Source organism: Diabrotica virgifera, chromosome 9 (assembly GCF_917563875.1).
Source record: "Diabrotica virgifera virgifera chromosome 9, PGI_DIABVI_V3a".
Classification (NCBI taxonomy): Eukaryota; Metazoa; Arthropoda; class Insecta; order Coleoptera; family Chrysomelidae; genus Diabrotica; species Diabrotica virgifera.
The window spans coordinates 26846611-26874435 of record NC_065451.1 but is presented as its reverse complement, the minus strand read 5'-3'; the positions used below and the strand labels follow the sequence as shown (position 1 = coordinate 26874435).

The 27825-nt window shown below is 31.1% G+C and overlaps 1 protein-coding gene across 2 annotated transcripts in view; it reads right to left on the bottom strand.

The window, feature by feature from the left end:
• The window catches only part of LOC114332063 (lysosomal alpha-mannosidase), a 110884-nt gene that overhangs the window by 28961 nt on the left and 54098 nt on the right, over positions 1 to 27825 (bottom strand). For both annotated transcript variants that reach the window (XM_050662537.1, XM_050662536.1), the window contains 3 exons: positions 26166 to 26305; positions 17846 to 18053; positions 8242 to 8438 (listed from right to left, as the gene is read on the bottom strand). In XM_050662537.1, coding sequence (XP_050518494.1) covers positions 8242 to 8438; positions 17846 to 18053; positions 26166 to 26305 — 545 coding nt within the window. The remainder of the gene's footprint in view (positions 1 to 8241; positions 8439 to 17845; positions 18054 to 26165; positions 26306 to 27825) is intronic.

Here is a 27825-nt window from a genome sequence, read left to right as displayed (position 1 = left end):
AAATACTTATTTTCGGCCATGAATCCTACATGCAAAACAAAGGGCAAGAAATAAACACTCAGCTCTATGGTTCAAAAAATAGATGTATTGAAATCCCCAGAACGGGTTTTGTTAACAAAAAAAATATATACCACCCGAAGTTGGCCATGTACGTAAGATCTCGGACATCAAAGTGCAAAGTGCCCTTACAACTGTTTGGATGTGAAATATGGACGTTGAAGCAGGAAGATTTAAAGTACTGTAAGCGTTTTAAATGTGGCTCTGGCTCTAGGTATGCTATGAATCAGCTGGACTAGTAAAACTATCAATGCAAAAGTCTTAAGGAAAACGACCACTTATCCACAACTATATATACCTCGTCCAATTTACTTACCGTTGCACGTCATCCGCGCCATAGCCTGTGACACGAGACCAACACGAAATATCTAGGCGGTAGGTGTGTTCCCCTTTAGAATCATTGTGATTCTAAAAAAGAACACACCCACCGACTAAATATTTCGTGTTGGTATCGTGTCGCAGGCTATGGCGCGGATGACGTGCAACGATAAGTAAATTGGACGAGGTATATGTAGTCCGAACTGTTTAAATAAGGAAAACAACATATCGGTCACATCACGCACCACACTGAGTACCTACGAGTAGCTACAACTAACCCTGAAGGAAAAGATGTATGGAAGGAGAAGTATAGGTTTAACACCAAAAGAAATGACCTAATATACGCAGCCCTGGATAGAAAAGAATTCAACAGAAGTGGCGCATAGGAGGAGAAGATATAGGTGATGAGGAAATGTTCCCCTTAACCCGGGAGTAGTCGCGCTCACTTCTGTAACGTGAATAGTCGCGTGTTAGATTCTATCTCAAAATACGAATTTAAATATGGATTTACAAAAAATTTTTATTTTATAGTATTTTTATTTACTTGTTATGTTAGAAATATTATTTCTAACAATTATTAAAGCTAATTGGCTCTCCCCGTAGCCATAAATTCCACAAAAAGAAGAAGAAAAAAAAATTATTAAAAAAAATAAAAAAAAAATCTGTAACGAGTAAGCGATGGACTACCCCAGCTAATTGAAACAATATTCGAAAATATTACCTCAACTAACCAAGATAGCCATCGTTACACCCTTAGCTTAGCTCAGTCACTCAGGTGTGTGTTCGTCTTGTCCTAACCTTAGATATGAACTATGAAAATTGGAATGGAAGCAAACAAAACATAGTTTTTAACTAATCATGTTTATTGTTCATAAAGATATAATAAATAAAATGACTTAGTAAATTGCATTAACAAATGTATTCAAATTCTTGCCAAAAACTAACAATTCTGGATTATACTTATGGCTTTTGGTAGCTGATGGTATCTTCTTGATGTCGAATGGTACTGCTGCTGGTTCTGCAACTGGCTCTGGAGACGTGGATGTTCTAGGCCACCAGGCCTACGGATGTTGGTCGTTGCAGTCTTGGTGATGCGGTTGCAGCCCTGATGACATGGTCCTCGTTGTTCTATCGCCGGCGATTTGAGGATGCTTGCAGCTCCCGGAGGGAGGAAAGTGATTTTATTCCCAAAAACTATAAGATAAAGACACATATCAATCATCAAGAAGAAAACCAAATCGCACCTTTGCCAATTAGTATTCAGAAATAGTAAGTGGCAAGGTTAAATTACATAGAAGTTAGATGAGAATAGTTAAAATTTTGATTACTAAACGTGCATATTAATAGATGAAAAGAAATATAGAAATCAAACACATGGTTGAACATTTGAAGGTTAGATAAAAAAATTAGAAAAACTGTTAGACGGAGAAATATAATTACAATATAATATTCTTACCCCAAGAGGAAGATGATTTGTTGAAATAAAATGATCTAATTTTGGAATTACATGCCTTTTTAAGGATTCATTTTTCCCTTCCAGTGTATGTCAGGGAGTAGGGGGTCAAGTCGATGAAGTGACACTGTCATTGAAATCGACGTTTAAAATGACAACCAAGTACTATGAAGTAGCGGCATGTTCCGTATTGAAAATACAGATATTTGGAGAGTATGAATATACGAGGTATGTTCAGTATGATGATTTAAATGAAAGAGATATATTAAATAGAAGATAATAAAAGAAGGTAATAAAAGAGAGCGCCAACCGATTTTTAAAGGGGAAAATGGGTAAACCAATTAGAAGAAGATAATTATTAATGAAATATTAAAGAAAACAAGGTAAAATAATTATTTTAAAAATAAAATATCAAAGATGTGACGTTTGTAACGTTACACACTCCTCTCACCCATCAGAAAAATTTTGAACACACGTGAGAAATTTTTCTCAAAGAAAACAGGAATGTTACACACTCCCTCCACTCATCAGAAAAATTTCGAACACAGGTGAGAAATTTTTCTCATGGAAAACAAGAAATCAAAGTTCTAACCAGAAATAAATATATGCAGTAGTAATCGTTCAAAACAAATCAAAAATAAATACTGATAATAAAGTAATCATTAAGTCAATGTATATAGTTAATTTAAATTATTAATCATAAAAAATTTTAAAGTACCAAAATAATTTTCAGATGTTACTCTGGGGAAAATAAAAATATTACCCAATGAATTGTAGCATTCATCACACTATAAAATATTTATTATAAATAAATGACATCAGAGAATATCTATCTCTGGATAAAAAATAAATGTACTTTAAAAAAGTATGAAATTAATTCAAAATTATAAAGACATGTAGACCTGGATCCCGCGTAAGAAAGAAAAGTTGATTAATAGCAAGCTGAAAATTTGTTAATAGTTTAACGGTGTCTAGTCGGACAAACTTTGATGCACGGGAACACTGGAACAGGGGAAGTTTTAATTGTGGAGCATGATAAACGTGTCGTCCTGACAAGTTTATGATGGTGAAAAATAGCAAGTTGTTTTTAAGTTTATTCGATAGCCAACGTTATGTAATATATGCGAAAATGTTTGTCCGACAAAAATGTTGGGCATTTTAACGAGTCCGACACGTAGAACATGTCACATCACAGGAATTATGTTGGTGATGAATAGCAGTCTGATTTTTGCATGAGAGTTTAATGAAAGGTTAAAAAAGCAATTGGAAGTTCTGTCCGACAAAATTAATGGGAAGTTTTCGTAGTCGGACATTCTAAACAGGTAAGATATAGACAAAAATGCTGGTGATAAATAGCTTTCCGACAAAGACGAAATTTAATAAAGTAAATTATTCCTTAGCAAGAATGACTGTTGTCGGAAAAAAATAAGGGGTAGATTTTGTAGTCGGACAATTTCAAAAAATAATTTTTGAAATTTTAATAAGGGGTGATTACTCTATGTCAAAAGCACCTGCAATCAATTACAATCGATATCTTTCGATTTATCTCAACATCATTTAGATACCTCACTGTAATACATTTATAGTAGATCAGACAAATTATATTATGGATTGGGTGGTCTAGCTATCTTTGTCTGCCACATGCGCGGGATCGCTTGGTTAAAAGAGATAGATAGACAACCTATCGACTTTTTGCACTGTATTCCCTGTCTACCCTTATGTCTATGAATCATAGAGGTATATATTAACATAGAGGGAGCCTACCTTCCGCGCTTCCTGACGACAAGATCTCAGGGACTGGTTTGCTGCATCTCCTTCTAACACATTGTATCGAGAATCTATAATGACATTCAGTGTGAAGATAGGCACGGAAGAGGAGGACAACTGTAGCAGCTTTACTATGCGTAAGAGTGAAACAGCACTAATCCAAATAAAAAAGATGGTGTCGTCACTTCGCTCTGAATGACACTCTCTCTATGCTAATATTTAACTCTATGCTATGAATACATTTCCATTTAAGAAAAACTGTCACTTCTGACAATAATTCATAATAAATTGCAATCGTAACTTCAAATTTAAACTAATCGATTTATTTTGGCAGCAAATTATTTCTTGCCCTGTGACATATTAATTACATTATTTCATTTGTAGAAAGTTGAGAAAAATTACGTTATACAATTTTAGTAATAATTTATTTAGGTACCCTTTTTCAATCAAGCAAAGCATTATAGCACGAAGAATGATATTCAATAGAACTTTCACAATAATTATCTGGCAACTGAACCTCATTTAATTGATGACCAAGTATTGTACTAACTTTGTAAAATGTTCGAAAATTACTCAAAAATGTTCCGTTGAATGGTTTCACTTTTGATTTGGCGACTTAAAATTTAAACTGTTGACACTCAAAAATAGACACAAAAACACTCCATAGTTAATATAAATTTTAATTTCCAACACACGTAGCAAACAGAAACTCAGAGACCATGTACTTTCAAATACTACTTTGTATAGCACAAAGTGTCACACTGACAAATGCAGCCTTCTAATACATACTTCTAAGCATAATGTGTCATATTTACGTATATTCTTATAAGCACCGAAGTTTTAGACTCTTCACATTTTTCAATGTCGTTTATAGGGTTAAGATTTGTGTATGGAAAAAAATGTATACAACGTTTTTTATAGGAAATTTTCCGTACTTTCTGATGCACCTAATTAGAAAACCCTAAGAGATTTCTTTCACATGTTCTTTGACATGTTTTATTGTCGTTTTGAGAATATCTAGAACAAACTCCACCCAAAAAATAATTGTTTTGCAATATATACATGCATTGATACTTACCTCACTGTTTTTGGAGTGTGCATGTATATATATGCACATGCAAATATGTGAATATAAATAATAATAGGTGCGTTCGCGGGTACAGTTGACAATTTGTCGCCGACAATTTCTAACCTCACTTAATATAAATAATACCGTTAATAGATAAATGTACAAGGTATATTTACTTTTAGTTAATATTAATAATTAATTATTAAATTATACTAGGTAAATATACCTTGTATATTTATATATTAACGATATTATTTATATCATTTTAAAGTGCGCATGCGTTTTGCTGCTAAGTTGTCGCCGACTAGTCGCCGACAGGCTCCCGCGAACGCACTTAATATACAACTAAAATAGCTTTATCAATATGTGACTAAGTCATTCTGAAAAAATGTTTTTTATTTATTTCCTTCGATTTGCCCAAACTTTTTGTCCGACATATAACTTTTTGCGTTACAAAATATAATTTGTACATAAACAAATCAAAATTAGCTTGTTATTTATCACCAACATTTTTGTCTATATCTTACATGTTTAGAATGTCCGACTAGGAAAATTTCCCATTCATTTTGTCCGACAGAACTTCCAATTGCTTTTTTAACCTTTCATTAAACTCTCATGCAAAAATCAGACTGCTATTCATCACCAACATAGTTCCTGTGATGTGACATGTTCTACGTGTCGGACTCGTTAAAATGCCCAACCTTTTTGTCGGACAAACATTTTTTCATATATTATATAAGGTTGGCTATTGAATAAACTTAAAAACAACTTGCTATTTTTCACCATCATAAACTTGTCAGGACGACACGTTTATCATGCTCCACCGTTAAAACTTCCCCTGTTCCAGTGTTCCCGTGCATCAAAGTTTGTCCGACTAGACACCGTTAAGCTATTAACAAATTTTCAGCTTGCTATTAATCAACTTTTTTTTCTTACGCGGGATCCAGGTCTAATGTAGTATAAAGTGTAAGTAATAATTAAATTTTACTAAGAATCCAAAAGTAAGTAAGTAACCATAGTCAAATAATGTAGACATATTAAAAATGAATTGCATTGCAAATATTCTGGTATTTATATAAAATAAAAGGCATATAACCAAATTTAAGTAATTGTATAATGGATAATACATCCTTAATAAAATAAATAGCTAATAGAGCTACTAAGAACTGAATCTCGACAAAATAATAAGTACTCGGATAACTTGAGTACCGAAAGTAAGGCAATAAAAATGATACTCAATATGACAAGGTAAGTAAAAGCATATAAGTAGATAAAGATAATATAAGTATAATAATATAATAAATGAAATGAAATGCAACTATAGATAAACCATTAAATAAAAGTACCAACTATGTGGAAAGCCAAATAAGACAAAGTTCTACACCAAAGGGTTTAAAAAAAACTGCATAAAACTAGTCCTAAAAGACTTAACCAAAAAGTTAATAAAGAGAGAGATAATGATACATAATGCAAATGCTACTTCCATCAAATGCATACCAGGGATCTACACTAAAGAACAAAATATATATATAAAAATGCATAAATATGATTTGCAAAGATGGAAAATAACAAATGCTAGTAGCTAAACTACAATCATACTTCAAAGCGCCACAATTCTACACCAGATTTCTAAAAGTAGATATGCATAGAATTGTTTGAACTCCAAAAGAAAAAATTTATAAAAGACATCATCCTAAAAATAATATACAGCATTAAACTGTATATCAACAGTCATTAAGACCAAAAAACGGAACTCAGACTCAATAGATCTGGCCCAACCCTATGGATAACTTATATGTACCCTAGAAAAAAAAAACACTAGGTGTCTATGCAGCTATATATAAGCCATACACAACTTATAAGTGCCGGATGAGGCTTTCATGCTAATCTGTATCAAAAATCAGTACAACACCCAAAATAAAATAATAAAACAATAATATATAGATAAATAGGGCATTGTTAAATAAAAAAGATGTTAAATATGATGTTTATCATAATTAATATAAGTGCACTAATGCAAAAAATTGAAAAATGTAAAATATCATGCTTTACGAACAAAAAATTTTTTGAGATTCAACACAAGAAGAAGAAGAATGATTTAAATTAATATTCTGAATACGTAAAGAAGAAGAATAAGAATAAAATACCTCAATGAAAGAAAAGAACTTGAAAATTGTCCTAGTCTTTACTATACAAGTAAAGTAGTATATACCATCCGAACAGAAAGTTCGACGGAAACAACAAAATTTTTGGTAGTTGTACAAAATTGGTAATAAATATATGAAAACAACTAGGAAATATAAGAATAAGTAAAAAGTAATTGAAAATAAGTAATAAAACAAGATTTAAATGCACTTTAGAGTACACAGAAGTACCTATGAAAAGAACGTAGAAGAAATACTACGTATAAAAAGTACAGAAAATATGACAATAAATGGAAAAATTCTCTTGGGTTTTGGAAAGTTACAACAAAATAAGAAAGTAATTAAAGAAGAACTACCAAAAAAAAACTGGTTAAATTGAAAAAAACAGGAAAAATGCCATGTGGACATTACTATCAAGGTCCTAACATAAAAATTAGCCAAAAAAAGTAGGTAAAAAGTATCAAAATGTTAAAATACCAATATTTGCAACTGTAAATGTATTTTAAATCAATTATGCTGAAATATATAATTAAATTATTGTAACTGGTAATACTTTTTGACCCATAACATGTGAAAATATATAAAAATTAGTCAAAAAAGTACCAAAATAGATTTACTGCAAAAATTGAATATAAAAATGAAAAATAAGAAAATAGTATTTATTGATGCTTGTTGTCTGCTACCAAACCACACACTCACAGCTCGATTCTTCAGATAAGACAAGTGCGTTGGTGGTGTTGGACAGTGTAACGAGTAAGCGATGGACTACCCCAGCTAATTGAAACAATACTCGAAAATATTATCCCAATCAACTAAGATAGCCATCGTTACACCCTTAGCTTAGCTCAGTCACTCAGGTGTGTGTTCGTCTTGTCCTAACCTTAGATATGAACTATGAAAATTGGAATGGAAGCAAACAAAACATAGTTTTTAACTAATCATGTTTATTGTTCATAAAGATATAATAAATAAAATGACTTAGTAAATTGCATTAACAAATGTATTCAAATTCTTGCCAAAAACTAACAATTCTGGATTATACTTATGGCTTTTGGTAGCTGATGGTATCTTCTTGATGTCGAATGGTACTGCTGGTGGTTCTGCAACTGGCTCTGGAGACGTGGATGTTCTAGGCCACCAGGCCTACGGATGTTGGTCGTTGCAGTCTTGGTGATGCGGTTGCAGCCCTGATGACATGGTCCTCGTTGTTCTATCTCTATTGTTAAACACACTTACGATTACGTACACCTTTCCTCGAGGCACTTACGATTTTTTTTCAAAATTGCAAAATTGTTTATCAAGTTATCGCAAAAAAGGATAAATGTGAGATTCTATCTAACGGCGCGACTACTAGCGGGTTAAGAGTAATAAAAGCCCCATACCGTAAACCTTATAACAGAAACATTAATTAAAAGGCAGAAATCATTACAAACCCTATTATTTCAGTCAGTGGTTCCTCCGTTTTTTTAATAGCAGCAGTTAAGGTTCGTACATAATCATTGGTTACTTCTTGAGTTGCAGTACCAGATATTGCATCATGATGTTGTAACGTGCCCATAGCTTGTTTAAGATCCGTTAGATTGTCATCATAACCTCTTTTGGAACTAAGTGCATATAATTGTTTAGTTGCCTGGAATTTTAAAATTAATACATATTATTAGAGTAATAATCGTTTTACCGAATGCGATAGTCCTTCAAAATTTACCAACATTCCGAATGACTGACCAAGAGTTGACAAAAACCAAATAGCAAATCGTAACATGCCTTTGAAATGTTGGCTTTCCTGGTGCAAAGTTTATTAAAGACACAGGACAGGTTGCCCTTATATACATAGAGATCAAAAAGACTATCAAAGAATCTAAATGGTAAAATCTTCATAAAAAAACTGAATTGAATGGGCTATCAACAGCTCAAGTTAAACAAATTTATCATCCGGTGAAGAGTATTCCAGCCTTGCAACATCATGGAATTTATACAATACTACCTCACCCATAGCCCAGTAAATGTACGGGAAATTCGACGATACCGTGTAATTTTCAGGGGCAACTCCGAATTGCATGAAATTTTGTATTTAGGTTCTACTTACCCTCCACTTCAAAGTTGAAATTGTGAGGTTGGTTGCTTTTACTTGGGGGGTGACAGTCACCCCTTCTCGGGGGTGAAAAATCATATGTTCAAGATAAGACCGGAAATTAATAAATTGACTGATTTTAAGCAACTTTATTTGCCATTGAAAATGTTGGTTTTTCGACAAAAAAACTACGTTTTCAGACGGTTTTTCGCAAATAACTCAAAAAGTCAATATTTTATCGAAAAAATGTCCCTATTAAAAGTGTAGCTTATAAAAGACCTAAAAAAATGATGTATCAGTAAAGTCTATCAATCAAATAAAAACAAAGTTGTAGCTCATGAAAAATACGTTCTTATTCGTCTAATTCCAAATCGAATATTTCAAGGTGAAATCACCGAAAAATTAAGCACTTTTCGGGAAAAACACATTTAAACTTTTTTAAAGTGTTTATAAAAAGCTTTGTTTTAATTGTTAACAAAAGTTTTAGCATTAAAAATAAGCGAGTTACGCTCAAAATAAAGTTGGTCCTCTTTTTTTTTGTAAAAAATCATGAAAATCTCGCCGTGTTTAGCTTCCCAAGTGCAATTAATCGCTACCGCTTTACAAACAATTTACTTACCTATCTATTTTTTTATATGATCTGTCAGTCTCACCGGTTTAAAGTGTTTATTTTTAGGGTTATAATTGAGAAAGCTTGAATGGGTCACTAATCACAAGTGTATCCAAAATTTGAACAGCCATATCTTAACCTATTTTTGCCTTACGGAGAAACAAAATGAAACTATCATATTTATAATAGCAGAACCTACATTTTTTTACTCTTTAAGATTTTTCTTAACACTAATACTTTTTATATTATTTTGAAAAAATAAATTTTTTCAAATATTTTTAGAAATTTTTTTTACTTTAAAACCAAATGTTTTCAAAAATAAGCACTTCGAACCAATCAAACTTACAGATCATATAAACAATACACATACAGTTAAAATAGATGGTAAAGCCAAACGATTAATTTCATTTAGGGTGCTAAATAGAGGGAGGTTTTCACGATTTTTTTACCAAAAAAAAGAGGCCAACTATTTTTTTCAGTGTAACTCGTTTATTTTTGATGCTGTAAACTTTTGTAAAAAACAAATAATAAGCTTTTTTTCGATACTTTAAAAATGTTAATAAGGTTTTCCCGAAAATCGCTTCTTTCTTCGGTGATTTCGCGTTGAATTATTCGATTTGGAATTAGACGAATAAGAACGTATTTTTCATGAGCTACAATTTTGCTTCTACTCAATTTGTAGACTTTACTGGTACACCATTTTTTTCATTTTTTTATAGGCTACCCTTTTTCCGAAAATGTTTTTTTCGATAAAATATTTACTTTTTGAGTTATTTGGGAAGAACTGTCTGAAAACGTAGTTTTTTTGTCGAAAAATCAACATTTTAAATCGCGAATAACTCGAAAAGTATTGACTTACTTAAAAAACTTTATAGAACAAAAGGTGCTTAAAATAAGTCAATTTATCCATTTCCGGCCTTATTTTAAACACGCGTTTTCACCCCCCGAGAAGGGGTAAATGTCACCCCTCAAGTAAAAGCAACCAACGGCACAAATTCAACTCTGAAGTGGAGGGTAAACAGAACCTAAATCCAAATTTTCATGCAATTCGGAGTTGCCCCTGGAAATTACACTCCAAAACGGTCATTTATTGGGCTACCAGCAATAGTATACAAAATAAGTTTTAACTGTAGCCTTATTCCGAATGGGTGAAAATATGTTAGGATTTGCTATATTTTTAGCAGATTCACTGCCATGTTGGTGATATAGGACCAGCACTTACGCTGCCCAGCAAGTCACATGTTGGTCAACATATTTTCTAATATCCACAAGGAAAATAAATTCCTGTATCTGGCTGTATACCATAAATCAAATAAAAGTAATAAAATTCCCCTTGCTAAAGGATATATTTAAAATCCCTAGAAAGGGCTACATTACAACAGAACGTTTTCAGAATGAAGATTCCATCATCATGTTGTTCCGAAACCATTTCCGTGTGGCATTTTTTATTATTGTTGATTATTCCATCATCAGTGTTATCAAGGTTACATCACATGTTTTGATCCACCAAGATGTATGGTTAAAAACCCTTAAGTTGGTTTAAATTTAGAAATGGGTTACATTATATTATAAAAATTGATGCGATGTTAAAAATATTCGCTGCATCACACGACTCTCCCCATGCTGGTTGTAATGTCCAGAGGTTAAACCACACTTACCGGACTTTAGGTGATAACTGAACTTAATGGCATTCCGAACGATTTCAGACAGGACAGACAGAAAGAATACGACAGACAGAACAGGACAGTCCAGTTGTGACATCGTTCGGAATGCCATTAAGTTCAGTTGTCTCCTAAAATCTGTTGAGGTATAACCTCTAGACATAACAACCAGCATGGGGAGCGTCGTGTGATACCGGGAGTTAATCCAGGAATATTTTTAACATCGCATCATTTTTTATAATATGTTGTAATCCATATTAGTTCAGGGCGCATCTGTTTTGAGATGGACGTTGAGAGGTGACTCAATTTTTTTTGCAGAAATTGCTTGAAAATAATTCAAATAATAATATTTGAGTTATCCTCCCACTCAAAATGGTCCGGACCATTGTTTAAATAATCAAAATGTCAAAATATGAAGGAAAGGAAAAATTCGATTTTTTTATTGGTTTTTTGATTATAACTTTAAAACTGTTCATTTTTGAGAAAAGTTGTACTTACATAAAAGTTGCGTAATTAAATTTCCTACAATATAGAATTAGTTAAATATTTAAAAAATAGTCACCCTTGTTGCAAAATAGCAATAATTGCGAAAAAAAAACATACAAAAACAAGTATTTGCATTTTACGTTTTTCAACCATTTACGTTACACTAAGGACCTTCATATTTTATCCATAAAAACTTTATGGTATAGTTAAACAACACTGTAAATTTCATTAAGATTAGCTTAATAGATTTTGCAAAATAAAGTTTGCAATCCAGCTTTCGCAAAAAAAATTCATTTTTTTTAATGTTGCAGGACTGAAAATAAAGCAGATAGCAAGTTGAAATTTTTTTGCGTATAGAAGTGTACCGTATCTTTAATTTGCAATTTGCAAAATTAAAATCGATTAATTACCACGGCGTCAGCAAATTTTTTAAATAAACATTAGTTTTTGGTTCTACGCGCAAGACAGCGGTGTTCGATGTACACAAGTTGATTTCCACCAAAATTTCTTCCAATCTCTATCTAATATATTATTTTCTTACTCTATATTTTGTTGTATTTTAATATTTTAATTCCACAAAAATCAAACTAATTTTATTATTGTTTGTGAAATCTGGTTAAAACAATTGCATATGTTTAAAAATAATAAACTTTTATTCTCTAAGTTAAAATATATGAACAAAGAAAGTTTTTGCTAAAAAAGTGTTATTTCAAAAGATAGAGTATAAGTTTTTATTTTGCAATAAACAAATTTATTTATTCATATCGAAATGTAATAAAAATTAAAATGTATCAATCATTATCAAAGGTCATTGGAATTCCCAATCAGAGCATACTATCCCCTGTCCTGCGCGTAGCACCAATAATTAATGCTTATTTAAAAAAATTCCTGACGCCGTGGTAGTTAATCGATTTTAATTTTGCAAATTACAAATGAAAGGTACAGTACCCTTCTATACGCAAAAAAATTCCAACTTGCTATCTGCTTTATTTTCAGTCCTGTAACATTTTGAAAAAATGAATTTTTTTTGCGAAATCTGGATTGCAAAATTTATTTTGCAAAATCTTTTAAACCGATCTTAATGAAATTTACAATACTGTTTTAATGTATCGTAAAGTTTGTCTGGGTGAAATATGAAGGTCCTAAGTGTAGCATAAATGGTTGAAAAACGTAAAATGCGAATACTTGTTTTTCTATGGTTTTTTCTCAATTATTGATATTTTGCAACAAGGGTGACTATTTTTTAAATTTTTAACCAATTTTATATTGTAGGAAATTTAATTATGCAACTTTTATGTAAGTACAACTTTTCTCGGAAATGAATACTTTTAAAGTTATAATCGAAAAACGAAGAAAAAAATCGAATTTTTCCTTCATTTTTTGACATTTTGATTATTTAAACAATGTTCCGGACCTTTTTGAGAGTGAGGATATCTCAAATATTATTATTTGAGTTATTTTTAAGCAATTTCTGCAAAAAAATTTGAGTCACCTCTCAACGTCCAAATGTACTAATATTTTTACAGATGCGCCCTGGTCTATTTCTAAATTTAAAACAACCTACGGGTTTTTACCCATACATCTTGGTGGTTCAAAACATGTGATGTAACCTGTGATAACACTTATGATGTAGTCCTTTCTAGAAGTTTTAAATACCTTTTACAAACGGGAATTTTATTTTTTTTTTAATAGTTGCTGGGCCGTTGTAGTATATTTAACTATGTACGATTATACCAACACAGTGAACCAACAAAGTCTAGAAATCTCACATACATTTTCGTAGGTTTTTTCAGAATGAGAATCGTGGTCCGTATTGAAACTTGTTTTCTATAAAAACATAATACAAGGAAGGTTCTGAAATCTGTATTTAACAAACATATATGTCTACATGAATAAAATAATAAATAAACCTTATTCGCTGTACAAAAATGGAAATAAATACTCATCTTATTTAAATTTTATGAAGTTCATTAAAAACAAGGTACCTAAGAACAAAAATAGCTCGTTCGCACAAGTTTTACAGAAGGTATCTACCTTTCTAGTTTTGATCATTGCATATTGGCGCCCATGCTCTTCACTATTTTTCTTATAACAGTTTTTAGACATTTTTTTTCGTTGATGTCTCCTTTCATCTGTTTTCACTTCAATAACGTTTTGAACAATTGGTGTATGTATTTGTTTATGTCAGTTTTATTGTTTGTCACTAAATGCTTCACTATCTGATTTTTAAAATCTATCACTGATAAATTTTTTCCAGTTACCAGATTCCCGATCTGAGTTCTGTTCTGGATCTAACATATCCCCTGGGTCTATGTCCGCTTCTACCACTTAGCTAAGTTTGTTTCAGGATCAATGTTTAAGTGTACAGTGCTTGGGTTTGGATTCAATTTTATCTTTTTCTGTAGTGGACACATGTGTTAAAAAATATGTGTGGCAGCGAACTTGTCAATAATGTAAAATTATCGCCGGAGAAATTGAAGTATTGAAAATACACACACCCACACTTATATGGAATCACCTGATATTTCTTATTATTTCGTGCAAATTAAAAAAACGAACACACGGAGTCAAACAATACTTATTTTAAAGCAATTTAATAACAAATGGATAACAATCAAATTAAACAATAAAGTAGTTAACAAAAAATTGGAACTAGTTGTTTTAAAGTCAATACCAAAAAAAAATTTCAATGTAAAACAAATAATGTTTAAATTGTTTTTATTTTTTTTGTGTTTTTTTGGTAGTCAGTGTTATCACCCCTAGTTCTTATACAAGCTTCAGCTTGCGTTTGCGTGGGCACGATCCTAATCACATTATCAATATTTTGTTGTGGTAGGTTACTCCATCCTTCAAGAGCAGCTTGTACTAGCCGTGCGGTGTTTTGTGGATTATCCCGGCGAGCTCTAATTTTTCTTTTAAGCATATCCCACAAATACTCTATAGGGTTAAGCTCGGGTGAGCAAGCAGGCCACTCCAAACAAGGAATACCTTCTGCTTCAATGATGTCTGTAGTCACTCTAATGGTATGTAGAGGTCCATTATCATGCAAGAAAATTAAATTTTCTGCTGTTACACCTCTGCAGAGTCTGTGAGCAGTAAAAGTTGATTGGATGAAAATTAAAGGAGTTTTTTTACGGACCACAAATTATGTCCACAAATTTGAAAGTAGTTGTTTGAAAGTCAATAGCATACAAAATTTCAATGTAAAACAAATAATATTTAACTTGTTTTTATTTATTTTTTTTTGTATTTTGTGGTAGTCAGTGTTATCACCTCTAGTCCTTATGCAAGCTTCAGTTTGCGTGGGCACGCTCCTAATCAAATTATCAACATTTTGTTTTGGTAGGTTGCTCCATCCTTTAAAAGCAGCTTGTACTAGCCTTGCGGTGTTTTGTGGATTATCCCGTCGAGCTCTAATTTTTCTTTTAAGCATATCCCACAGATACTCTATAAATAAATAAATAAATAAATAAATAATAGCTTTATTGTCCAACAGGTATCCATTTATAGGACAATTTTACACTAATTATAAACTAAATTTTAAATTTTAAAGAAAAGAAAAAAAAGAAAAGATAATTACCAAGTGAATTAAGAATTCAAATGAGACTTAGCCATTCTGACAAGTTGACTTATACTACAGTTGAATATATCACAATAATTTACCAAACAATTATAATTTTCACACATAACAAATATGGGGGAGTTTAATATCAGGTTTGTTCTGGCTTGTGTAGTTCTGAACGTGGAAACATTTCTAACAGGATAAGAAGGTACATTAAAATTTATTTGTTTAAGAATATCGGGGCAGTCAATTAAATTATGCAGCAATTTAAATAAAAATATTAGTGAAGCACAATTTCGCCTCATTTCTAATGAAACCATATCTAAACTATTACACAGCTCACTATTTATGTAACCTCTCTCTGGATATATGTCGTTAATCTTAAATGATAAATATTTCAAAAATTTACGCTGCACCTTCTCAATCAACTGAACATGTGAATTATAAAATGGAGACCAAATTATAGATGCATATTCTAATTTACAACGTACATAAGAGAAATATAGTAATTTGACAGTTTTTATGTTAGTAATATTTCGGCTATTTCTGACTACAAATCCATATGATTTAAGTGCTTCAGAAACTTTTAAAGATACATGTTCAGTAAATGAAAGTTTACAGTCGAAAATTATGCCAAGATCTTTAATTTTATTCACATGTTCCAGTTCGCTACCATCAATAGCATAAACATAGTTTATACTATTATGTTTCCTTGAGTCCAATAATATAGGGTTAAGTTCAGGTGAGCAAGCAGGCCACTCCAAACAAGGGATACCTTCTACTTCAATGATGTCTGTAGTCACTCTAATGGTATGTAGAGGTCCATTATCATTCAAAAAAATTAAATTTTCTCCTGTTGCACCTCTCCAGAGCCTGACTACAGGTTATCAACATACCTGTGAGCAGTTAAAGTTGATTGGATGGAAATTATAGGAGTTTTTTTACGGATCACAATTCCTCTCCAGAACATTACACTTCCCCTTATATATTTGCGAACAGATCTGACAGTTTTCGTTCTTGCTTGTCTTCCTCGACCTCTAAGTACACGATTTCGTGGGTCATCTGATTTTACATAAAACCGGACTTTGTCTGAAAATAGCACATTATAGCACATTTTTTCAATTCCCAATGTTCCAGTTTTGATGGTGAAGACATCAATTTAGGTGATCAATCTTGTGCTGCCTGGATAACTCGGGAACCTATAACTGCCTCCTGCTGTATACTTCTTGGCAAGAGCTCTTCTTCTTATCGTTTCAACTGAAATAGTTACACCTGTAGCTTCCAAAAGCTGCCTTTAGAGCTGCAGATGACAAATGGTTGGGTGTCTTCCAGCTGATTGGATCATTAGACGATCGTGGCGAGCCACTTGTTACTTTTTGGCGACTTTGCCTTGCATTATTTTTGAGCTTTCCTTGTTCCTGTTACCCAGCATAAGTTTTGGACAGAACCCCCTGTGTTACGCCCAGCTCTACAGCTATGTCTGTCTGAGAACATTACTTGCTCCAAAAGACCAATAATCTTTCCTCGTTGTAAGTTCTATAACCCCACATGTGGCATATTTTCGTCTTTTGACGCAAAAGTTAGTTTATTTATTTTCGCTCAATTTGCAACTCAAGCAAATAACCTATACTGTACTAGCTGATTGTCTTATAGATTTGTTTATTTTCAATAAAAGTCTTTATGCTTCGTAACAATAACAAGTTTTTTCAAAAGAAATAAATATTACTTTGAAATACATGGTGATTCCATATAAGGTTGGGTGTGTGTATACTAATGGCAACCGCATTATAATGGCCAGATCGGCAACAGTAAAACTCACAAAAATATGGAAGAATACTGACATGACAAAAAACACAAAATTACGCCTTGTTCGAGCGGTTATATTTCCTATCGCCACCTACGCTTCAGAGACTTGGACCATCAAAAAAGCAGATTCAAAACGTATAATGGCATTTGAAATGTGGGTCTACCGGAGAATGTTGCGCATACCATGGACCGCACATCGCACAAATAATTCAATATTAGCCGAACTTAACATAAAAACTAGACTCAGCACAACTATCAACCAAAATATACTGAGATATTTTGGACATATAACTAGAAGAAGATAAGGCATGGAACGAATGATAGTTGAAAGCTACGTAGAGGGCAGAAGATCCAGAGGAAGATCTCCATTACGATGGTCGGACCAAACAAGGGACATGACTGGTTACTCGTTCTCCGAAGCAAAACCACACGCACAGGAGAGAGAGAATTGGATAGAAATAGTCAAACGACTTAGGCTGATGCCACATTATGCGTTTTGACCGGATGCGGTGAAAACGCATCCGTTTCCAACGCAACCGGACTGACCTGTCACACTATGCGTTTAGTCTGGTGCAGTTTGTAAGCGCGTACCGATGACTCAAAACGCATCCGTTTTCAACGCAACCGGATCGATTTGTCACACTATGCGTTTTCACCGGATGCGGCGGAAACGCATTCGATCAAAACGCATAATGTGGCATCGGCCTTACATGCCGCCACTACATCCTTACGAAGGAGAACATATAGAGGATACTAAACACACATCTAGGAAATCCATAATAAAATCCTTTGGGTCTCTGTTAAAAAACAACAAAAAAACATATTTAAAAAACATTTATACCTGAAGTATATTATTTCCAACCCGTTCAAACCTTTTCAAGTTGGTCCTTGAAGTGAAATAACCAGCCCAGAAATCATGGTTACTACTACTATACGGGAAGAAGTCATCAGTTTTTAGTGTTAAATTTACGTTATCATCGTGCACACTCTTCATATAACAAGATGGGGTAGAATAAATCAAATTATATTTCTCGTGGTTCTTAAAACCCCTAAAATATTTTAAAAGAAAAAATTGGAAAAAATCATAAAAGTAATTAACAGAAAACAATAAAAATCATAATATAAGAATTATTTCAATTTTATTTCAATATTTTAAATGTAGTATTCTTACTTTTGTTAATAATTATTAGTGGAGTCACTGAAGGTTTTCACCTCCGATTTCGTTGAACCTTCATAGATTTTCATGAAAATTGGTAAGTAGTTAGAAGAGACTTCATGGAACAAAGGTGACATAATGCCAACTTGCGCTTTTACCCTGGAGGTGGATGCCACCCCTTCTCAAGTGTGAAATTTTTTTTATTAAAAATAATACCAGAACTCGGTAGAGGGGCAACTTCTAAGCAAAATTTGTTATATAAAGTTATTAACATAAATCAATATTTTTGAGTTATTAAATATCAAAGATTTTATTTTTTCTTAAAAAATGCATGATTTAAAGCTATTTTTCACAATTTCCTCAAAAACTATAACCTTTTGTTATTATTATATAAAAAGCTATTATTACCAAAATTAAAGATAATAAAAAACTTAATACACTCCCCAATTAAAGAACTAAACTAATGTTATTTCAAAGTGAGTTATGGATAATTGAATGTATATTTTTTTCGACAAGTACTCAAATCTAAGTATTCAAGCTTAAATAACGGGAAAACGATGCATTTTATATAATATACTTGGTAAGCACTTGTCAAAGTACTTCATAATACCTATGAGCTCCAGTAGAAGTTAATAGCATCAAAATTAAGCAAGTTATGATGAAAATAAGAGAACCCTTTCGATTTTTTTAGGAAAAAGTGAAAAATAAAACATACGCCATTTCCACAAAAATTAAAATTTGTAGTAATCCTCACAAAAATTTCTTTAGGTTAACATAGGTAATGATTTCAACAATTTTGACCGGTTTAGAATGCATATTTTTGAAAAAAAGATATAATTTAAGAAAATCAGAATTTTTAAAATTATCGTACTTTTAATATTCTTTTGATAATAACTCCAAAAATACTGAATATACGTAAAAAATCATATATAACTAAAGTTTTTTCTATTCCAAATACTTTATCTATGGGTCATTCCACGAACATACGCCTGTTTTGGATTACTTCGACAACGAATATTTTATTATGTAACATAAGAAATTATTCTACTATTTCCGTAGAGTAAAAAATAACCGAGATAGAAACGTTTCATATTTCAATTTTGCTGCGAGAACCATGTAACCGGGGCAATTTTACCTTTTATTTTAAAAAAAATAAAAGGTTTGAAAGACTAATGTTGACGTTTTTTAATAACTCTTTGAATCAGCGGTTAATTAGTTTTTAGGTGAACCTTATATCTTAAAAATTAACGGAGTAATTTACAAAAAAACAATAACATTTTTTGGAAAAATTTTTAAAAGATATATTTTGAAACATTTTTGGTGCATAAATTTTAACGCTATCAACTTGTTCGAGGGCTTATTTGATAGGTATTTCTATGAAATTTGACAAATGTTTAATAAGTTTATGTTATAAAATGCACCATTTTTCCGGTATTTAAGCTTGAATACTTAGATTTGGGTACTCGACGAAAGAAATATACATTCAGTTACCTATAACTCACTTTTAGTTAACATTGAAAGGTTTTTCTAGTAAGGAGGTTATTTGATTTTTTATTAACCTCAATTTTGATGATCATAACTTTTTTTGCAAAAACTTATACTTTTTGAATTATTTATGAAAAATCGGTTAAAAACATACATTTTTCTCACGAAAAATTAAAATCATTGATCTTTAATAACTCAAAATATGTTGATTTATTTTTTGCTTATAATTTGTCCCTCTATCGAATTATGGGGTTATTTTTAATAAAATAAGTTTCACCCCCGAAGAGGGGTGACATCCACCCCCCAGGGTAAAAGCGCAAGTTGGCACCATGTCACCTTTGTTCCTTGAGATATCCTCTAACCACTCACCAATTTTCATGCAAATCGATGGAGGTTCAACGAAATCGGAGGTAATGGCTCATATCCACCTTCAGTGACTGCACTATATGTAGAGAGTGCCACATCAAAAATAAAGAGCATTAAAATGTGTTCGTATTAAATTTTTAAATCTCATAATATATGTTCTTCCTAACGTCTAAATACATTCACCGGCAAACAATTTCGTTACCCAAAATTGTTTATCAAATTTGACAATTTATGACTTTATTATTAATTTGTGCTCCGATTTTTAAGAATCTTGCACCAGTAGTGTAGTCATTGAAGCTTAAATTAGGTTCTTACCTCCGAAATTTTTTACTATAAACCGATTTACATGAGATTTTGGAATTAGGCTTATCTTACCCTTAAATTCAAAAGTGATATTGACCCGAACTCTGTTTTTTTATTTTTAAGGGGTGAAAACAACCCCTTAATGGAAAAATTGACATTGAGCCATTTTATCGCCAGAAAACGTGTTTAATATTAAAGAGTGACATTGTGAAGTGTTTTCTAACACAATAACCTCATGTTAAACTCATTTTCATTCCCTTGAAAACCGTACAACCCTTGCAAACAACCCCTAAATCGAAAATATTTACAAAAATTAATTTAGTATGACATAAAAAGATTTAAATATAAAGTTAATGATATTTTACGTTCTCTATCTTAATTATATTGTGAACCCACTTTCAACCCTTAAAAACAACCCCTAAATAGAAAAAATTTACAAAAAATTAATTTGGTTTGACAAGAAAACTTAAATATAGAGTAAATAATATTTTAGGTTCTCTATTTTAATTATTTAATTGTTAGCCCCTTTCAACCCTTAAAATCAACCCCTCGATTAAAAATTGTATAAAAAATTTCTTTTGATAAACTAAAAAGCTATGCTGGAAAATCATATGCTCAAGTTCTTTAACCCTTAAAACTACCCCTAAATAAAACATTGAATATGTATGATTTAGTTCTTGGCCATAACTACTTCAATTTTGAAACTAGCACAACTTATAAAAATCCATTTTAAAGGTAATTAAAAGAGCTACGACTTTTTTCATTATAATATGTATTGAAAAACGTTTTATTTGGAAACGGTGAAGGGTCAAAGGGCTCGAGAGCGACTGTGGTTGCGCTACCGCGCGCCCTTTAATCAATCATATCTTCGTCAAATTTTGTGTGATATGAAAAACAAACTAACCAAAATTTTTTCAAAAAACAACCTATTTTTATTATTACACTTTTTTAAGTATCTTTCACTATTTTTGAGATATTATGAAAAGAATATGGTTTTTTTTAAATTCGAAATTTTTTTTTCCTAAAATCGTGATTTTTTCAAAAAATATGTGTTCCAAAGCAGCGAAACAGCTAGAATCCATTAAACTCTTTATATTAAAGTTGATTCTAGACGGAATATTAATTTTAAATTTGGTGGAAATGGCACTTATGAAATCCATTGATTTAAATAACCATTAGATATTCCTCTTTTTTTCATTACAGCTCACTCATTTTACGTACAAAATACTTTTAACAGTGCTCATTTTAAAGTTTATTTTAAGCACTATAAAATCCTTTCTCATTAGCATGCATAAAATTTATTTTTTTTATTTTTTTTTCGGGTCCCCTTAACGAGCTTCCCTGTGTTAAGAGCCAATATTATGGTAGAGGTACATCTGCAAGGTAACAGGTTTCTCCCCATATGATAATCTGACGCGCTCGAGTAACTGCAAAAATCCCCGTTTGGGCTCCTCTACAGGGAACCGAGGGTACATTGGTACAAAATAATAAAATTGCAATCGCCAAAAAACCTCCGAAGGAATCGATGTGCATTTAAAAAATTACCAAAAGAATGTGTCGTAGAATAAGTTTTTTGTCCCTCTTTTTTTACAAAGAATCGAGTATTATTTTTTTCTTATTAATCCAAAGATATAATCCAAATATATGTTGCAAAAGCATTGAAAGAGTGGAAACGAAAATGCAGAGGCATGGGCGTAGACCTTGGAGAGATTTGCTTATATACATTGCAGTTTGCTGATGACCAGGTTGTTATAGCAAACGATAAAGATGATTTAGAGTACATGGCAAGGAAATTACAAGAAGAATATAGAAAGTGGGGACTAGAAATTAATATAGAAAAAACAAAATGCCTGCCAATAGGTACCGAACTATCGAACATCACATTAGAAAATAATGAAATCATCATGCCCTGCGACCATTACACATATCTAGGAAGCGTTTTTGACACAACGGGGAAAGATGATGAAGAAATAAAGAGAAGAATAACACAATCCAGAAAAACAATAGGTTGTCTAAACAGCGTACTGTGGAATCATGAAATAGGAAAAAGAAGAAAACACAATATCTACGAATCTCTTATTAAAAGCAGTCTATTGTACGGAGCAGAAACTTGGCGGATAACCGAAAACAACAGAAGAAAACTGGAGGCAGTAGAAATGGACGCTTTTAGAAGATCAGTAGGAGTGTCACGCAGAGAGAGAATACGTAATGATGAGATAAGACAGCGAATGGGGGTTGACGGCTCTCTAACAACAGACATAGAAAGAAAACAGCTGATATGGTACGGACACGTCCAGAGGATGAATAACTCAAGACTCCCTAAAATAATTATGCAATGGGTACCACCAAACCGCAGAAAGAGAGGAAGACCCAAGAAATCTTGGAGAGAGGGAGTAACGAAGGCGATGAGCGCAAGAGATCTTAGAGAGGGCCAATGGGATGACAGAGTGTCATGGAAATTAGGCATCGGACAACGTCGCAAGACGTTTTAAAACCGATTGATATATATATTAATCCAAAGATATTAGTGATTTTTTTGTCCACAACAACAGCCCCCGCTGTGGAAAGTGTTTTATAATAGCAAATAATTATTTCTATTTAAATCAATTAAATTAAGGGGAGTGCAATTAGAACGAAAATATGCATTGTTTCGGAAAAATTCAAACAAGCTTTATTTTTCTAAAACTTCTTTTGTTAGTTTATATACTTGTTAAAGTTATTGTTTAAACAATAACAATTGTTTTGTATAAATAATTTTAAAAATATCGTTAAATTCATCATTTTACATTTTACAAATTTTAATCAAATATGTTTCTATTTTGTTTTTGATTATGCTGAATCCGAATATGGCATTGCAATTTAAAACTTCTTATACAGAAGCTCTTATACAGTATGTACTCGTAGCTAGGAACCACATAGAAAACCTTTTTAATATCAATTTTACGAAAAAAAGTTATTTTTTATAAAATGCTCTGGATAGTCAAAAATCTATCATAGATAATAGATAAACCATCAGATATCAAATTTTATCAATTTTATACGAGTTATGTCAAAAATATGAATTACGTTAAAGAGTAAAGTACCTTTATATTCCAGAATATCAAAAAATGATATTATGAAAAGTTGTTTGAAATTAAAAATTATGTTTAATTATACAATTACATCATTCTAATTGAAAAAAAAAATTATTTTTTTCTCAAATTACGGATACTCATCATTTTATTACAATTATTATAAGTATTTTATTATCACTTTTACGAAAAAAGTTATTCATAAAAATTGCTCTCCCTGGTCTAAAATCTAAGATACAACCATCAGATATCAAACTTTTTTATTTTATACGAGGTATGTAAAAAATGTGAATTTTTCTTAAGAGTTAAGTGCCTTTATTATTCACAATATTTTAATTAGAAGGAGGTAATTGAACACTAAAACAAATTTTTTAATTCCAAATAACTTTTCTTAATAACACTTTTCCATATTGTGAAATGTAAAGGTACTTTACTCTTGAGTGAAATTGATATTTTTTGACATACCTCGTATAAAATTAATTAAATTTGATATTTGATGATTGCATCTTAGATTATATACGATGAAGAGTATTTTATAAAGAATAACTATTTTTCGTAAAACTGATAATAAAAAAGTTATCAATAGGTTCCAAGAAGTTACAAAGACATACTGTATAAGAGCTAAAAAAAAATTTTTATTGAATATTTATTATTGTTGAAGCTTAGGATTAAATGTATTTTAGGTAAGTTTTACAGAAAAAAGTTTTGATCACTTTGTATAAACATATTTTTAGCTGGTAATTTTCGGTTTTTGTATTACATTTTTGTTATCTTTCTTAATTTTTTTAAAAAGAAATAGTTTATTTCATTTCTGTAGTAAAATAATTCAGTGCATTTTAAAGATTGCATCCTAAGCTGTAAAAGAGTACTTATAAAACTGTAATAAATCTGTTCAAACTTGAGTAATACCGTCTTAAAGTGGTGGTAATTCTATAAAACTACGAAGATTTCAAAAATTACGTTTTTTGAGACGTCATATCATTTTAATTAAATTTTTGAGATTTTTTTTTGAATGAGACATCATTTAGTAATATGCTTGAAAGGTAAGTTGTGCAAAATTGATAGTTCTGTAAGAAAAATTGTATTAGTTACACATTATTAAATCATTTTTAAACAAAATTCATGTGAGGCTCATTTTCCGCCCTCATCGTACTTACGACCATACATTTTATTTCTTTCTATTACAACCATAAGATAGCTTAATTATTCTTCTTTCATGTTCAATTTGTGAAATTTAATTTGATCCATTGGTTAAAGAACTAAATTAAAATAACCCAACCATGCACTTCCCCGTACGCTAGTTTACAGTGCGCCAATGTTTGTGAGAAGGGTGACTTTAGCGTTATAAATGAAAAATTATAGAAGATACAGATTTAATTTTAGAAAATTCTTTAGATAAGGTTTTTTTTGTAAAATTTTCTGAATTTTTCAATGGTCAAGTCAGTTTTTTTCTAAAATTTATATTTTCGGAGTTATTTAAAAAACATCTAATTTCGTAGTTCGTTTGTTTAATAAAAAATGAAGCACCCAATTCTTGAGTAGAACTTTTTGATATGTTGTTTATTAAACATTTCTTAATGAAATTACAAAAGTTCTATTTTGTTTGATTTTTTCCGAAGTCAAAATCTATATGCACTCCCCTATTATATATACAATATACACTGTGTCCGTAAAGTATGGAACAAATTCTTTTTAGCTAAACAGAGCATTTTAAGAAATAATCCTGAAACACGTCGATTTTTTTGTTTTAATTTACCGTATTTTAAAATAATATCCTAATATACAGGGTGAATTACTTTCGAGTAAAGACGTCACCGCCATTTTTTTTAAATGGAACACCCCCATTTTGTCTCAATTTTCGGATTACTCTAGCTGAGCTGATTTCAAAAAATGTATCACATGTTGATTCAAATTGATACAGGGTGGACAAAAATACAATAGTTTTGTGTTATTGTCGTACTAAACTGTCACTGAACATCAATAAATTACTAAACAAATAATGACATTTTACAAAAACATAGCCTACTATGTTTCTTTTAAATTGATAAGAAATAAGTTCTTTCATATTCTGTCCACTAAACAATAAGTATTTTTGATATTGTTAATTTAACTAACGCGTTACTTTATGAGCACACACAAAACTATTGTATTTTTGTCCACCCTGTACCAATTTGAATCAACATGTGATACATTTTTGGAATCAGCCCAGCTAGAGTAATCCGAAAATTAAGACAAAATGGGGGTGTTCCATTTAAAAAAATGACGGTGACGTCATTACTCGAAAGTAATTCACCCTGTATATTAGAATATTATTTTAGAATACGGTAAATGAAAACAAAAAAATCAACGTGTTTCAGGATTATTTCTTAAAATGCTCTGTTTAGCTAAAAAAGAATTTGTTCCATACTTTACGGACACAGTGTATAATATATTGAAATAAAATTAAACAAACTTAAATATTAAAAATGTATAAACATTTTTAATTTCATTGCAACCCGAAAACGCAGCAGCATTATATTCTAGTTCAATCAGAGAGTGCAGCAAGAGTCTATACCGGTTTAGGAACTTTTTTGCCCCTCGTCAGTAGACACACATGATCTTCTCTCTGACTGAACCAAGATACTCCAACGAGTGCAGTCTATTGCAATGAACGAAATGGCTGGGATGCCGTAGCGACATCTGCTAATAAAAAGACTAAGTATTCAATATAATAACACGTAAAATAATACCAAAATATTATTCTACATCAACAACCTCCGTGGCTTCTAAAAAAATCTTACTTAATTAGCTTATCCATGTTATCAAAATACATTGCAGATTGTTGGTACTGAAAATCTCCACCCATTACAACCAACATATTCTTATTATCTTTGGAATAAAATTTAGCATATCCATCCAAAATATCCGTGAAACGGCTAACCTAAAAAAATATTAGTCGTAGTAAAATGTGTTATCAGAAAATATTTAAAAAAGGCAGTAATGACATTATTAAACAAATGATCGGTATAGAAGGAATGATTATCTATTATCTCTATCTAGGATCTATACCGGGTGGTGAATTGGAAAGCGGGCCATAGGAAACTCAATGTAAAATTCTAAGCTGTTAAATTCCTGCTTCCCTAATTATTTTACATCAAAAGTCATCAGAAACTATTTGTAGAGAATTGAAATCTCTATTGAAAACAACTGTTAATATTGTTCTATGAACAATAATTATTCAAAATTTTGTAAAAATATAATACAATTTTCAGATTAATACGCCAAAGCTAGGCCACACACAATACAATAATGTGTATAAGATTGCATTTGTTGACAATGAATTTATTATATTAACAATTAGAACTGTCAATTTTTTAAATTATTTTATCATTTTTTGTTTAAAACACAATAAAGTTGATAAGATACCCTTAGTTAAGGAGAAAGTATTAATAATAAAGATATTTTCTTCAGTCAATAATGTGCTCACTGTCAGTTAAATAGTAACGTGTGGCCTAACATACCCACACATACCTACTGCGGTAAATACATTATATTTTTCAAAATTTTGGAATGTGTTTAAATCGTAGAACAATTGTAACTTCTGTTTTTAATACAGATTTCAATCCTCTACAAATAACTTCTCATGACTTTTGATGTAAAATAGATAGGGAAGCAGGAATTCAACAGTTTAGAATTTTACATTGAGTTTCCTATGGCCCGTTTTCCGATTCACCACCCGGTATATCAATAAAAATATCAACAAGCAAATAAATATGATCTTTTCAAACCAATTCCAAAAAATTCCCGCGATTTTCCGTAACTTGTTTTAATAATAAAAAAATATGAAAAAAATATTTTAAGAAACGCTTTTTTTTAGTTACAAGTGACTAACATTAAATTTATTATAAAAAATCAGTAAAAAAGCAAAAAATAAAAAAAAAATGAGAAAATCTAACACATTCGTCAAAGAAAAGCGTGGCGCGTCTTCATCGAATGAACGGTTTTCGCACCACGCTTTTCTTTAACGAATGTGCTAGATTTTTTCAATTTTTTTTATTTGTTGCTTTTTAGTTGATTTTTTTATAATAAGTTTAATGTTAGTCACTCGTAACTAAAGAAAAGCGTTTCTTAAAAATATTTTTTTCATATTTTTTTATTTTTACTTTTTAATCTTACACTTTTATAACAATAAAATATATCGTCCTGTATAAACATATGATGTATGTTAAAATATGTATAAACATATGATGTACAAACATGAAAAGTAGTCGGAATCGGCAAAAAATTTAAAACTTTATTGTTTATTTATGAAGCATAACGTAAACAATTAACGCAAAAAGTGAAATTATGCATAGTTCACATAATTAGCTACAATCTGTAAAAGTTTCAAGTTTCTTCATTGTAAAAAACAAGAGAATTTAAGCATTTTCTGTTAAAATCGTTTTTTTATTTAAACAATTA